General features: G+C 58.1%; 1 protein-coding gene across 3 annotated transcripts in view; it reads right to left on the reverse strand.

Moving 5' to 3' along the window:
* Positions 1 to 13635, reverse strand: part of znf536 (zinc finger protein 536) — a 131935-nt gene that overhangs the window by 72785 nt on the left and 45515 nt on the right. For all 3 annotated transcript variants that reach the window (XM_088412906.1, XM_088412907.1, XM_088412905.1), the window contains one exon: positions 8412 to 10687. In XM_088412906.1, coding sequence (XP_088269032.1) covers positions 8412 to 10686 — 2275 coding nt within the window. In that variant the 5' untranslated portion in view covers position 10687. The remainder of the gene's footprint in view (positions 1 to 8411; positions 10688 to 13635) is intronic.

A 13635-nucleotide genomic window follows, 5' to 3' on the forward strand; every position in this document is an offset into this window, starting at 1 on the left:
CATTTTGCTTCGGAAAAAAGGCTTACTAATCGGGTTTACTACGTTCTGTTTATTATTCGCCGTCACTCCCCATATGCAGCTGAGCACTTTTTTTCGTGTATGCGGAAAGCACGTTATGACCACGACGCCTTCTTAATGTATTTCTATTTTCCTTTTTTTTGGCCCTTTTCAAAAGTTCTCTAGGTTTGTCTTGTTTGGTTCCCGGTTTTTGCACATTATTTAGAGCCAACGTGGTATTGTTCAGCTCCTCCCTACTGTACCCAAATTTCACCCCCCCAAAAATCTAATCAGATTGTTCTCGCTATGACTTCAAAAGTACTTTTCAGTCTGGACGTAGAAGACGCATCCCTATTTTTTGGATTGAAAATGGGCCAACTTGGATTTGCACAGCTCAACCCCGCCACATTGTTCAACATCGTGCAATCGTCATCATCGGTATATCATTCTTCATCGGGCGTTTCTCTCCGGAAACGGCTTTTTTTGCGGCCTCCCGCAAAACGGAGGCATGGTTCCCGGGCCGTCGCGTCGCCGGCGGTTTACGGGCGGGATAACAACAAGCGCGGCTCAAGGCAACGAGCCGGGAGGGAGCCCGTTACCTGTCGTTTGTCGCGCCGCCGCCCCCTGACGGCCCCCGCTTCATTCCTTGCGCTAAGCCTATTATAAAATCAATAAACAATTGAGCTCTCCCCACAGCCCCTCCCCTCACAGACCTTTGAAATCCCTTTCTCCTCCGTAGATCCCCCGAGGCGACGGGGAAGCACGGAGCCCGGGAAAGGGGAGAAATCCAGGGTGCGGGAAAAGTCGGAAGTGACTTTGGAGGCCGGTTTGAGTCGGCGCCTCGCCACACCGGATCGGAAGCGTCGGGTCGGCCGATCGATTATTCCCCGTCGATCGACGGCGGGACCAAAGTTCGGTCGTCGGATTCTCCGCCCGGGTCGATCGGCGACGCTTTCGAGAGCGAGCGGAGAAGCGCTTTGCCTCGTTGACGCCGTTAGATTAACGGGGGCCTTCAGAGACCTCGGGGCTCCCGATCCGGCGCGCCGTCGGAAAAAAAGGAGAATCGGGGTACGTCGGGTGCCATGTCCACGTCGGAGCCTAAGGGGTCCCGGTTAGCCCGGACTCCACTATTCCTCTTCCGACGTAAACTTTTTCCCGAAAAGAAGCAAGCGCGGATTACTCCCTTTGCAGGAAAACGCAGGCGGGGGTCCGCGCCCGTTTTCGTCTTTCGCCTTGATGGAGGGATTTTTAATTGTCACATTGTTGAAATGTAATAACCTCGCGCTTGATAAAAATCTGCAAAGAGCCGGCGTGACAGCCCGTGTTGAGATGAGGCATCAAACCGACGTGACATTAGCAGACTTTTAATTCCCTCTGTCAGGTCAAACTCATATTTCAACAGCGGGGGATGACAACGGAAAGCTTCTTTTTCTTCGGCGGGAACTCGCAAATGAGAACGTCTGCTACTTGTCCCTGCGCCGTCTTCTCCTCCTTCCTCCCTTTGTTTGCCCCGGGACTTTTCTCGGAGGGCCGCCGGCCTCGTCCGGTCCGGGCAGACCGACCGGCAAACTTTCTGACGGCGCGTCGCGCCGCGTTTGCTCCCCGCGCCAGCGCCGCTTTGCTACCTTAACTGTCGGCGAGGCAATTAGCCCGATTTCATCATCCGAGATGGCACCCGCGCCGCCTTGCGATTATTTTCCCGAATGCCTTTCTACCTCCGCGAGACCAAACGGGGGCGCGTTTGAGAACGAGGAACCTGTAACGACACAATTGAGAGCTAGGTCGCCTCGCGTTCCCATCGCTTTGCTCTTAATTCGTCAAGAAGAAGGAGCCGTTCCCGCCTGCCACCGCATTCAATGGCCTTCGGTCGCCGAAACCCGCGGACCCCCCCGCGGACCCCCCCGCGCCCCCCTCCCAATGCCCGATTGAGAAGAGCTGACACACGATGAGAAGAGCGGGACCGAGGTCGGGTTCGCCGGCGGCGCGGCCCGAGCTCCGCATATCAGCGTCGTCGATGAGACGGAGCGGCTCGCCGCTGGCCCGCGTCTCACGCGGCAGCCGTGGCCATATGGCCGCCGGGAGATTTCCCCTCTCGCCGCCTCCGACAGCTGGATGCCCGCTAAGCGGGGAGGGCCGGGCACGGCGGCCGGAGAGCTTTGATGCCGCTCGCCCTTCTGGCTCCCGCGCGTTGATTTCAACGCCATATATGCAGTACAGTACGAGCGCGCACTTTGGACTAAGTCGGGCGGGGTCGGGCGGGGGGCGGAAAGAGAGCGAGCGTGGGAGAACTTTCCCTTTCCCACGAGCGCCCTTTCACTTGACCGCGGCGAGTGGCGGACAGGTTCCCGGGCGCCGAGACGACAGGGCGCGCCCAGAGAACTTTAACGCAAAATGCTCATTTGCGCGCATGAAAGATTCATCCCTCTCCACAAAATACTCGATTGCGCTTCATAAACAGGAAGTGAAAGTGTGCAATGCGATGTAACAAATCGATGCGATACGCGTATAATTGTTTGTCAAATTCCGTTCTATCTCTCGTAAGCTATTTGAAGAACACTCGTGTGATCTTCGGGAGCAAGCCGGCGCCCCCGAGCCGGCGCCACCTCGGTGACCCCCTGACCCGTTTGGCCCATTCCGTGTCATTTCATCACATTCGGCAAAAACTTCACGTGGATTCACGTGGCCCTCGGAGCGCCGACAAAGGAAACCCTACCCAGGAGTACCATTGACGTCAGCTCGGGGAACTCCCAGAGGGTTAACCCTAACCCTAGTCAAACGGAATCCCTTTCTGTGTTCCCTAAACGGCGCGCTGTCGCTTGCCGCTCTTTACTGGACGTCATAACCTTGACACCGCCCTCTCCGTTTTGGTCATTTTCAACAGGGACGGCCTCGTACGTAGGTTCGGCCCGCTCGCTTCTTTTCTTGAAAACAATGTCCTAACAACCTCAGCAAACACGATCTGCCGCTAGCTGCGACGGCCAACTGACGTCCAGCTCTGGCACGTCCTGTTAGGTAAAAACGCACAGATTACGGCGCTATAGACTCGGACGGGTCCGGCTAATTGGAAGATGGCCGGAAAACAAGAGCCGGAAAAGCCTATTTTATTGTCTTATGTGCGGTTTTTATTTCCAAGTGGGCCCACGCGGCACGTTACGTCGGCGTGAAACGGCTCCCCCTCTTCCCGCTCGTACGACGGCGGGCCGAGCCGCGCCGATCGTTCGGTACGGATCTGGATTCGAAGCGATGCCCAAGCGCTTCGCCGACGGGTTTTTGCCGCGCGTCGGATGGGAAGGGAAGAGGACCTTGAAAAAAATAACGGCATATCGAATGGCGAGTGCGAGACGGCATCGTTACTCCAAACGCTCGAGCGCGACTTTGCAACTTGCTCCTTCGGGCGAGAAGCGCAAGCGGGAGGAGAGGCGAGCGAGCCCGACCCCGCCGCCCAACCTTTTCGGACCTCGGCGAGCTCCCGCTGCCGCCTGCCGTCGAACCGGCGGACCGGCGGGCGCGGGGGGGCGGGGGGGGCGTTTGGCTGGGGCGCGGGGCGAGCAGCTGGGCACGGCTAACGATAATGACCTGGGAAACGCGGCGCTCGCTCCACAACAATAGTGCGCTCAGCCGCCTGGAAAATTGCGTTCATCAGCGAGGCTCTGCTCACTTACTAATTGACATTGCCAAATATTTTAAGAACAATTGGAATGTGGCATGAGGGGGGAGGGTGAAGAAAGCTCCCAGATCTTAATCCCTGGACTTAATTCCTCCCTCGCCCCCTCCCTCCCTCGCCCGCCCGCCCGCGCTCTGCTTCCCTCTCTTGTCTTTGCGATGAGGAGATAGCGAGCACATTTCTCATGTCACATTTGTCATGTCGGCGCCCTGATGTTGACACAAAAGACTTTTATGTGACCTGTCAAAGGCCCGGAGAGGAGGAGGGAGACGAAGGGGGCGGCGAGACAGACGGAGAGATTCCTCGGCGGCGGCGTTTTCAAGGAGGCGAAAGTCGGGGTGCGCTCCCGCCGCTTGGCCGCGCCCGACCGGACCCGCCCCGCCCCGCCCCGCCCCCGCCAATCCTTTGAATGCAGTCGAGTCCACCTTCTTTTCGCCGCCGACCGGCCAACGCTCGAGATTTTTTATTGGGGGGCGGGGGATCAAACAAACAAAAATGCTACGAGGCCGCACTACGTCACCTGCTGACATTAGCCGGGATGTATTCCGCAGTCACGAGCTGTCGGATGGGCAAACAAACTCATTCGGGCATCTTATCATCGACGGCGACGCTCTCACAAAGTACGGCTTCCGCGCGCTCGTGGGTGGGTTAGGGTTAGGGCTGGCAAACGTTGTCGTTTTTGAATCGCGTCGGACCCGGATCCATCCCTTCATTGCCTTCCTGAACGGTACGGCGGCGGTCGTCTTTCCGCAAAATGATTGTCATTCAGCGGCGGGAGGGGAGGCGCTTCCGCCTCAATTCAAGTCAAAGGGACCCTTTTCTCAAGCTTTCAAAGCAGAACATTTCTTTTTCACGCGCACGGGAAAAGCTGAGCTCACGACAAGGCGAGATGGGCGCAAATGAAATATGTTGATGAGCTCGCTTTTTTGATGGACGCGGAAAACTTTGGCATTTCCTTGAAAGCCCAGACTATTGGACGCCCGGACTCTTAAGTGGGCGCGATTTCCCGATCTGCGCGCTTCCATGTGGCGTCGACGCTCTCCGGCACTCGCGCGCCTGCCGTGCTAATTTATGCGTCCCAATCGTGTTTGTTTGGTTTTTTTTCCCCCCCGACTTTTCCCGCGCCAAGTGTCTCCGCTTCCCGCGGAAACGTCTTCGGCGAGTCACCTTGGCTCCGCGACGTCAGCCGTCACGATAGCGCCGTTGAGCGACATTAATATGCAAAGCGGCTACCTAGCCTGCTGTTACCCCAAGATAAATATTGTGTTTTAATTAGGAAAACATAAAACAGACGTGTGAACGCGCTTCCTTTTTTTCTTCAAAAGCCACCGCGCGGCGGTCGCTTCCCCGTCTTAGCGGTTGAAGTCATTCCGTCCGCGACCGAGCTCGGAACTCACTTGACGCGCGTTTCAAATCGACCGTCCGCTTTATAATCCAGTGAAACGGATGTCGCGGTAAGCTGCCTTTATTTGGAAAAAGTCAGTTGAGATTTTCATTTCACGGGGCGGCTATTGTCCTTTTTCATTATTACGTGATCACCGACGACAAAAAAACCATCGCCGTCGGAACGGCGTTTCTCAGCGACCGCAAATGAGCCCTCCCGGCGCCGGGGGCGGAGGGCCGAGGGCCGAGCATTATATAATATGAAATATTGCGTGCGATCGCACGGCATATGAAAGATCGGATTCGGTTCTTTACCGAGAAGATTCTACTTTCTCTCCTTGGGTTTGAAAAGAGGTCGCTCGAGCGACGCTAAGCTAACTCGGGCGCTACCACGCTCGCCCCGCTTAATATTAAGGGGGGGGCCCATTCGTCCGAAAAACAACGCGAGCAAAATTCTCCGTATCGGGCGCAAAACCAAAGGCGTGGGCTCCCTGCCGCCCCCGCCCCCCTTCGGCGGCCCGTTCCGGCACGAGCGATCCGAGCGCCCCGCCCTCGCGGAAGGCGCTCTTGCGCCGCCCCGCCCCGAGCCGTCGCGAGTCCGGGAATACGACGGCGGTTTGATGCGATTCCCGGCCCGATTGCCGGCACGGGCGCCGTCGACGGAGCGCACCGGGGAGAAGCCTTTCGGACGAAAAGACGCCGAAAAGACGCCGAAGGAAAAAGGAAAGACAGAAAATAGACAAGTCGCCTTTTTATCCGCCAGCCGTCAATCAGAGACGCGCTGACAATTAACGCAATTCAAGGCAACGAGCGGCGTCCTGACCTCACACGCGCGCGCGCACACACACGCAGAAAATTTGACAAAAACACATAAAGTCACACAATTCACTCTTGCTGACACTCCACAACTTCACAGCAGCGAGTCACAAAGAAAAAAACAAGTCATTTAGGCATCTGTCACTGGGCTCGCGCGCACGCACGCACGCACATGCGCTTTTTCTTCCGTCGTAGTGGGGACATTCCACCGACGACGCATTTTCTAGATCCCAAGCATCCCGAAAGATCGCCCGAGCCTGGAGCCCACTCCGACGCGCTCGGATTTTGACCGGAAAGCGCGGATGGATGAACCGTTCGCCTCACAGCGGGAAAAAACCCAAACGGTTAGCGTTTGAAGGCACCGATGGCGCCGCTACCCTTCAGGACGCCGACGGGGCCGCTCTCCCGCCGACCCATCCTTTCTCGTCAGTCTTATCAGAACGCACGCAGCGACGCAACGTAAACCAAGCGTCAAGAAAAGCCGCGGTCACGCCGCATATTTCCCGGAGTCGCCCAATACAATACGCCTTGATATGAATTCCGAGAGATTTTTTCTTTCATTTAATAAACAGATGATAGCAAAAAGAAAACCGACATTTCACGCGGTGGAAAAGAAGCACGGGCAGCGCTTTAGATTTGCGTTGACTAACTCGATCTTCGGACCGTATCGATTGAATTCCGTCGATCGAGCGGCTCTAAAAGGAAAGCCCTAAGTCTAGGCGCATTTTTGATATTCCGTCCGGCAGTTCGGCGCCATGCCTGTTTTGGCCCCCCCGCCCGGTGCCGTCGAGGTGCCAAATTCCCCACTAATGGTCGAAAGGCTGAAAACAGTAATCAACAATAACATGTGGAGTGTGAACGAAGGTCGAGGCATTTGAAAAGAAGCTTGAGCGACCTCCGTAAACACGCCTTTCATTCGATCCAACTTTTAGCTTGGACCTTTTGGATAGCCTACCATACCTTTTTTGGATCTTTTTTTTTTTCCCGAGCCCCTCCCGACGAACCTGGCGGCGGGGGTTAGCGGCCCCCCCAAATCGAATCGCCGCACGGATGGCGGCGTTGGCGAGCGCACCGGTAGCGAATATAGCGCGCCAAGCTAGGCCGGGAATAGGCCGTACAAGGAAAACTCCTCCCGAGTACACGGACGCTACGTATTCACCGCGGAGACTGGAAGCCACGGCGAAATGCGGCGCACGACTTGAGCGCGTTTGATTTTCTTGGGTTTTTGGCCGCGGACGCTAACGCAACACAAGAAAGGGAGTCAAAGCCGGCGCATTAAAATTCAGAAGCTAATTACGTCGACGACACCCCCAGCCTGTTGAGAAAGTGTTGTGTTTAATAGTCTCTATAAAGAAAATAGCTTTTTATCTCGCGCTCATTTTCATTAATTCCTAATTGGGGTGGGGGGTGGGGGGGTAGCGTAAGAGTGTGTGTGTGTGTGTTATTATTTCTTAGATTAAAATAAACATCGCCCATCCCGTGTACAAACCCATCACACTACACGCGTGTGATAAGGACTTCATGCCTCTGTGAATAAATAAACAATTTCATCTCTACTGGTGGAATTAAGTTGCTTACAGCCTTAAGCTAAGACGCTCTCATTTATATTTATATTTATATTTCTCTCCAAAGACTTAAAAGCACATGGCGGCTTTGGCAAATTAACTTTTTTTTTGACCTGCTTTATATGTATATCTTTAATTAGTGTCTTGTTTAGCTTAAACTGACTGATTATCGCGCAGTCGCGACCTAATTACTGCGCTCGCGTTTCCTCGGCTGCCCCGAGGAGCTCGCCGAAGTTACCTTTAAAAAGCGGCGTAACGGCCCCACGCTTAATCCCCGTAAACGCGCGCTCAGACGGACGTGGTCGCGTTACGCCGCGGGGAGGCGGCGGCGCTCCGATTCCGGCTTTTGCTCTTTTTCACCGCATCGGCGCGAAAAAAAAACAAAGGGTGAGGCCTGACCCGAAGTTTACGCCGGGCTGATTCGACGGCGCCGCGAACCCCGTTCGGAGGCTTCGCTCGAGTCGCCGGCGGCGCCCGACGCTAGTTTGTCCCCGGGCGGCTTCGGCGGTCGGGGTCAACCGTTTGGGACCGTCCCGGCCGAAGTTTACGCCAGGCTGATCCGACGGCGCCGCGAACCCCGTTCGAAGGCTTCGCTCGAGTCGGATACGGGACGGTCCCCGGATTCCCTGCGCACCGCGCCGACCGAGTTCCGGCCCCGCCGTAGAAATCCCATCCACGCGCAAACAAGCGCGAATCCCGGTCAGGGGTCGGCAACGGCGCTTTTGAAAGACGCGCGCCGCCCACCTTTCGCACGCTTTGGCAAACGCGAGCGAAAAGAACGGAAAGTCCCTCGTCTTCCTTCCCCGCGTGTCGTTCATTCGCATGTCCTAGGTAGCCTTGGCTAGCAAACCCGCGAGGCCCTTTGAGACTTCGCCGACTCGGGGCCACGCAAATACAATTTGATCGATCGAACCTCCGCTAGAGGCGCGCTATCCGCGTCGTCTTTGAAGGGAGCGCGGCCTCCCTGAAAAAGTCGGGCCCCTTACCTGAGGACGGCGAGGAAGGATGCGGGCTGTCGTCCCGGACGCTTCCCGTCTGCGAGTGCCCGCCCCCGGCCCCGCTCTCCTCGGTGACGTTGGAGGAGCCGGGGGTGGTGGAGCGGCTGATGGACTGCGACTCGGGGTCGCTGGCCGAGCCGCGGCGTTCCTCGGCGCCCCGCCGCCGGAGCGCTTCCTCGGCGCCTCGCCGGCCGTGGACGCGGGAGTGGACCGCCATCTGGTGATAGGTTCGGAACACCCGGCCGCAGTCGGGGCACTCCGAGGGCTTGTCCTTCAGATTTGAGAGGGCGTGGTCGGCGCCGGGGCTCCCCAAGCCGGACGGGCCGCCGGGGGTCTCGGCGCCGACGCGCTGCGCCACGCAGTCAAAGCCCATGGCGTCATCCTTAACGGAGGCGGCGGCGCCGGCGGCCTTGGAGCCCTGCAAGGCCTCGGGGAGCTGGCTCCCGGAAGCGTCGGCGCAAGCCGAGAGGGCGAAGTCCGGTTTCTCCTGAAAGAAGGACGCCGCCGCGTCTTCCTCCGGGCCGGCGGAGGCGTGGCGGCGATGGTGCTGCTCCTTGGGCACGAAGGCGCGGTCCATAGCGATGCCGCGGGCCATGATCTGCCAGGCCTGGTAGCTGTTGAGAGAATCCATCTCGGCCACCTTGGCGGCGGCCTGCAGACGCTCCATGCAGCTGGACTTGAGCGGCGGGACCAGGTTGAGGCAACCCAGGAGGGAGCGCTTCTCGTTCTCGCCCAAGCCGTGGCCCATCCCCGCCGCCGCGGGGCCCAGGAGCCTGCCGAGCATTTCCTTCTCCTTCATGGCGACGCCGGCCTTGGCCAAGATTTGGCGCTGCTCGCTCAGACCCTGCTTGTCCGGGGACAGGAAGCCTCCCTGAAGGCAGGAGATGTAGCGGGAGTAGAGGTTGGCGTGGGCTTCCTGCGCCAAGCCGCTCATGCTGTTGAGCGAGGCCACGTCCTGCTCGCTGGGCGGCGGCGGCGGCGGCTTGCTCTTGATGGCCAGCTTGTTGAGATGGACTTTCATGTGGTTCTTCAGGAACCAGGGTTCCTTGAAGCGCCGGCCGCATATTTGGCAGCAGTGCTCGAAGGAGTCCTTGTGCTTGCGCATGTGGCCCTTGAGGAACCAGGCCTGGCTGAACACCTGGCCGCACACGTCGCAGCGGAACTCGGTGGCCATCTGCATGCCGCCGGCCGCGCCGGGGCCTTGGCCCTGCGTGTTCTCGGCGGTTATGTGGGCCTTCTCCACGTGACTGATCAGCTCCTCCTCGTGGGCGGCGGCGAACTCGCACAGCGTGCATTTGTACGGCTTGTGGAGGATGCGGATGTGGCGGTCCAGCTCCTCGCGCTTCTTGAACTTGCCCTTGCAGAAAGTGCAGCGGAAGCCGGCGGCCGGGTTGAGGGACTGCTCGTCCGGGGCCCCGGCGGGCTTGGGCGAGGACGAGGGCTGCGAGGCCGATTCCGGAGCGGCCGGGCCCGGCGGGGGCGGCGGGCCGCAGGCGGAGCCCGGCTGCTGCTGGAGGCCGTTGCCGCCGTTGCCGCCGCCGCCGCCGGCGAGGCCCGCGTGGGGCTCGCGGGCGGCCGCCGACAGCAGGCCGGCGCCGCCGCGCATCTGCTTGTCCCTCAGGATGGCTCGCTCCTCCAGCTCGTGGAGCAGCCGGTTCTCCTCGCGGACTCTGCCGCGGCCTTTGCCCAGGTTGCCCAGTTTGTGGGTGCGAAGGTGGATCTTCAGGTTGCCCTTCTGGGCCGCCCGGTGGTCGCAGTAGGGACATTTGAAGGGCTTCTCGCCCGTGTGGGTGCGCATGTGCAGCGACAGGATGCTGTTGAAGCGGAAGCGCTTGCCGCACAGCGGGCACGGGTACTTCCTGTTCTTGCGGGCGTCGTCTTCGATGTCGTTCATCTGAGACATGATGCCCAGGTTCTGGCCGTTGAGGAACTGCTGCAGGTCGACGCGGCCGTTCAGGCCGCTCAGCGCGCCGGCGTCGATGTCGCGGTTGAGCTGGTTGGCCAACAGCGCCATCTGGCTGCCGATGGGCTGGCCGGCCAGGGCGGCGTGGTGGCTCTTTTCGTCCAGGGGCGCCGCCGCCTTCTCCTCGGGGATCTGCTGCGGGCGGTGCAGGTCGGGGAAGGCGTGTCCCAGCTGGGCGGTGAGCTGGTGGAGCTTCTGGCTGATCGGGTAGCGGCCGTTGAGCACCGCGCCGCTCAGATGGGCTTCGGCGTCGGGCGCCGCCGACGACATGCCGAGGCACAGGCCGGTGGAGTCCTCCATCCTGGACCACAAACGACAACAGCGAGGCTCTGACTTAGAACACTTGAACACAGGGGGCGATCGGGCCGCTTTCGCACACGGCCCGTCGGTATCGCCCGAGTCCGTTCCCTTTTTCTGCGCGACGTCCGCCGCCTCCCTACGGGGGCCGTTTCGCGAAAGCCGCCAACGCCCTCACCCTGACCCGGGTTCCACTCGGACCAAGCCTCGTATTTTGCTATTATCCTTCTCGGTAGTATAAGTTGACGACGTTTGAAGTAGAGTTCATGCGATCGCAGCTGCTTATTGGCCAGATTCGGTCACGCGCGCCCTATTGCGACCGAAGGATGGAGTCAGCACGACCGCTTTCTCGCCATCAAAAGGGCAAACGTTAGGCACTAGCGTGAAGTGAGCGCCGGTCTTGTATCGTTTTCGGCAGCGCGTGTACCTAATGAAGCGTCCGAAGGCGGAGCGCGTCGAAGGATGGCGGGAACGCTGTGTTTTACTCACACACACACACGCGCGCGCGCGCGCACACAAAAAAGGGGAAGGGGGGGTGGGGGGCACCATTTTGGACCTAATAATTAGTCTTGTCGACACTGAGCTAGCGGCGCTTAATTAGGCTACTTGTGGCCATCCTATCGGAATTGCGCCAATTACGCGCCCTAATGGAAGGCGGCCATGCCATTGTGAGATCGCAATTGAGGACGCTGGCAGTAAATAGCGCTTTAAAGCCACAACAACCCCACCACTCACTATATCTTCTTTTCTTTCAGCGCACTTCAGGAAAGAGACGGAAAAGAAACTACAAACATATATTTTTTTTTACAAACTCCCTGCGGATGCTGAGATGCGCATTTGAGATCCTGTCTAGCGTTTCCACGTTTAACGGTAAATGATGCCGCGAAACCTTTTTTTTTATTATTCGGAAGGGCTTGAAGGGGGTTCCTAAATATGCGAGAATGAAGGTCGTCGTGTCAAATGCGCAACGTTGGAATATTGGCGCGGAAAATAGGGACGGGAGGGGCAAAAGCAGACCTTTTTCCGGTCCCCGCTAACCGGGAAAAACCAGGCAACGCCGGCTGTCGTCGCAACATAAAGAGACGGCCGGAACGCGCGCGCGTCAGCTCCAGGCGGAGAGGTGAACGCACGTCGGCGAGCCGGCGGGAGCTTCCCCAGGCCGCCGGCGGGGTCAAAGCCGCCCAACGATAAGCAGACTTTTTGCTTGGCTCCACAAAATATCGTATAATGTCTCATTAAGCTGATTAGCTTAAGGAGCTGCCTGGTAACAGTGGCGCGATCATCAAAAAAATACAAGGAGGCGGCGGCGGAGGGCGCCGTTTCGCATCCCTGCCCAAACAGCGGAGGACAACAACATGCGTCCGTTTTCTGTCGCCGCCCATCCTCACCGGCGGCCGCCGTCGGGCGGTGGGCGCTCTCGACCGGCTGCCGGCCCATCGCCCGACAAGCGTTCGCGCGCCCGATCGCATCTCGGGGAGAACGTGCAGGCTCCGCACGGGCTTCGCCGCCCGACCGTAACATTCATCTTGGAACAAACGTACGGAAGCGATCCCGTTTGCTCCTATCGTGCGGCGACTGGTTCGGTCGACGGCGCCGCTTTGTCGGCGAGCGCAGGGAGGAAGGAGACCTCGTGACCTAACTGCTGGACGGGACGCTCCGCGGATGGCCGTTACGGTGTGGATAACTGATAGTATAGCAGACGCGCGCGCACACCGCGATCGCGTGTCAATCGTCGCGTCGTGCGCGCCCCCAAAAGCTTTAGGGCGGCCACTTTTCCTAACTAGGGCTACTCCGATGAACGCCGAAAGAAACCTCGAGCCGTAACGGCCAAAGCATCTCTGTCCGGCAAAAACCATCTAAAGTCTCTGCTTCCTTCCTGGTATTTCGTTTATGAAATGTTCCGTGTCGCCTAAACCGTAAAGGACGTTTGCGTCGAAGCGTCCTCCCGCGGTCGGCGCGGTACTCGGATCGCTTTGCCTCACTAATATTGTTCCACGTCGTCCTGAAAGGATTTCAGCCAAGGGTCATGCCATTTTCAACTGTGGCGCGTCGTGGCCATGTGGGTGAAATTTCAGCTCCCTCGTTCCTTCTTTCATGATGAGAAATACCTTTGATGTCAAGATAGGGGCACGATGCGACTCCCGTGGCCAACTATGCAGCTAGATTAGGGGAGGCGTGGCTCCCAAGCGAGTGTTCGGACCAGCGGGGGCGCATGTGGGGGGCACGTTCGGGGCCCCTTCGCCCTCGAGATGAGCAAACCACGACGAGCAAACCCTAACCCTAATCGAAGGGGAGAATTTTGCCCCAAATAGTCAATGTTCGCCCGCTATTTCCAGACAATCATCGGGCGCAATTTGACTCTATTTACCGACGGAATATTATTACTTCCGTTATTGCTCTTGTTATTAGAGAGCGCCGACTGGCAACTTTTTGGAGCGCGCGTGCGCGTGCGCCAGGCGGCCGCCTTCATCGGCGCGAGCGGGAGCTGATTTGAAGGGGGAAAAAACCAAAACAAACAAAACGGGGAAAAAAACAAAAACGCAAACGCCGCCTTTTGGAATCCAAATCTGTGATTTAAAGTCGCCTGATGAGCTGTTGCTCATTTGAGGAGATAGCGGCCGTGCCCTTTTCTCCAATTTGATGCCCGCCTTTATCTTCAACATACAACAAAGGCACATAGACAATGGAATCATGTGAAATGAACTGACGAATCCACTTTGTGCCGCGCGCGCACGCCTGCGTGTGTGCGCGCGCGCGTTTTTAACCAAGGCATCCTGGCTGACGAGCGTATGCAAATGAGCCGCATTCATATGCGCCTCTTGCTCCCGACTCATTTTATATTTTTCCTCCTGATTAAAAAGGACATTTCTTATGTGACACCCCCCCATCACACACACACACACACCCCCCCCTCTCCTCCTTTGCTCATATCACGCACACACCCGTGCAACA

Source organism: Hippichthys cyanospilos, chromosome 4, assembly GCF_059441005.1.
Source record: "Hippichthys cyanospilos isolate Australia breed blue-spotted pipefish chromosome 4, RoL_Hcya_1.0, whole genome shotgun sequence".
NCBI classification, from domain to species: Eukaryota; Metazoa; Chordata; class Actinopteri; order Syngnathiformes; family Syngnathidae; genus Hippichthys; species Hippichthys cyanospilos.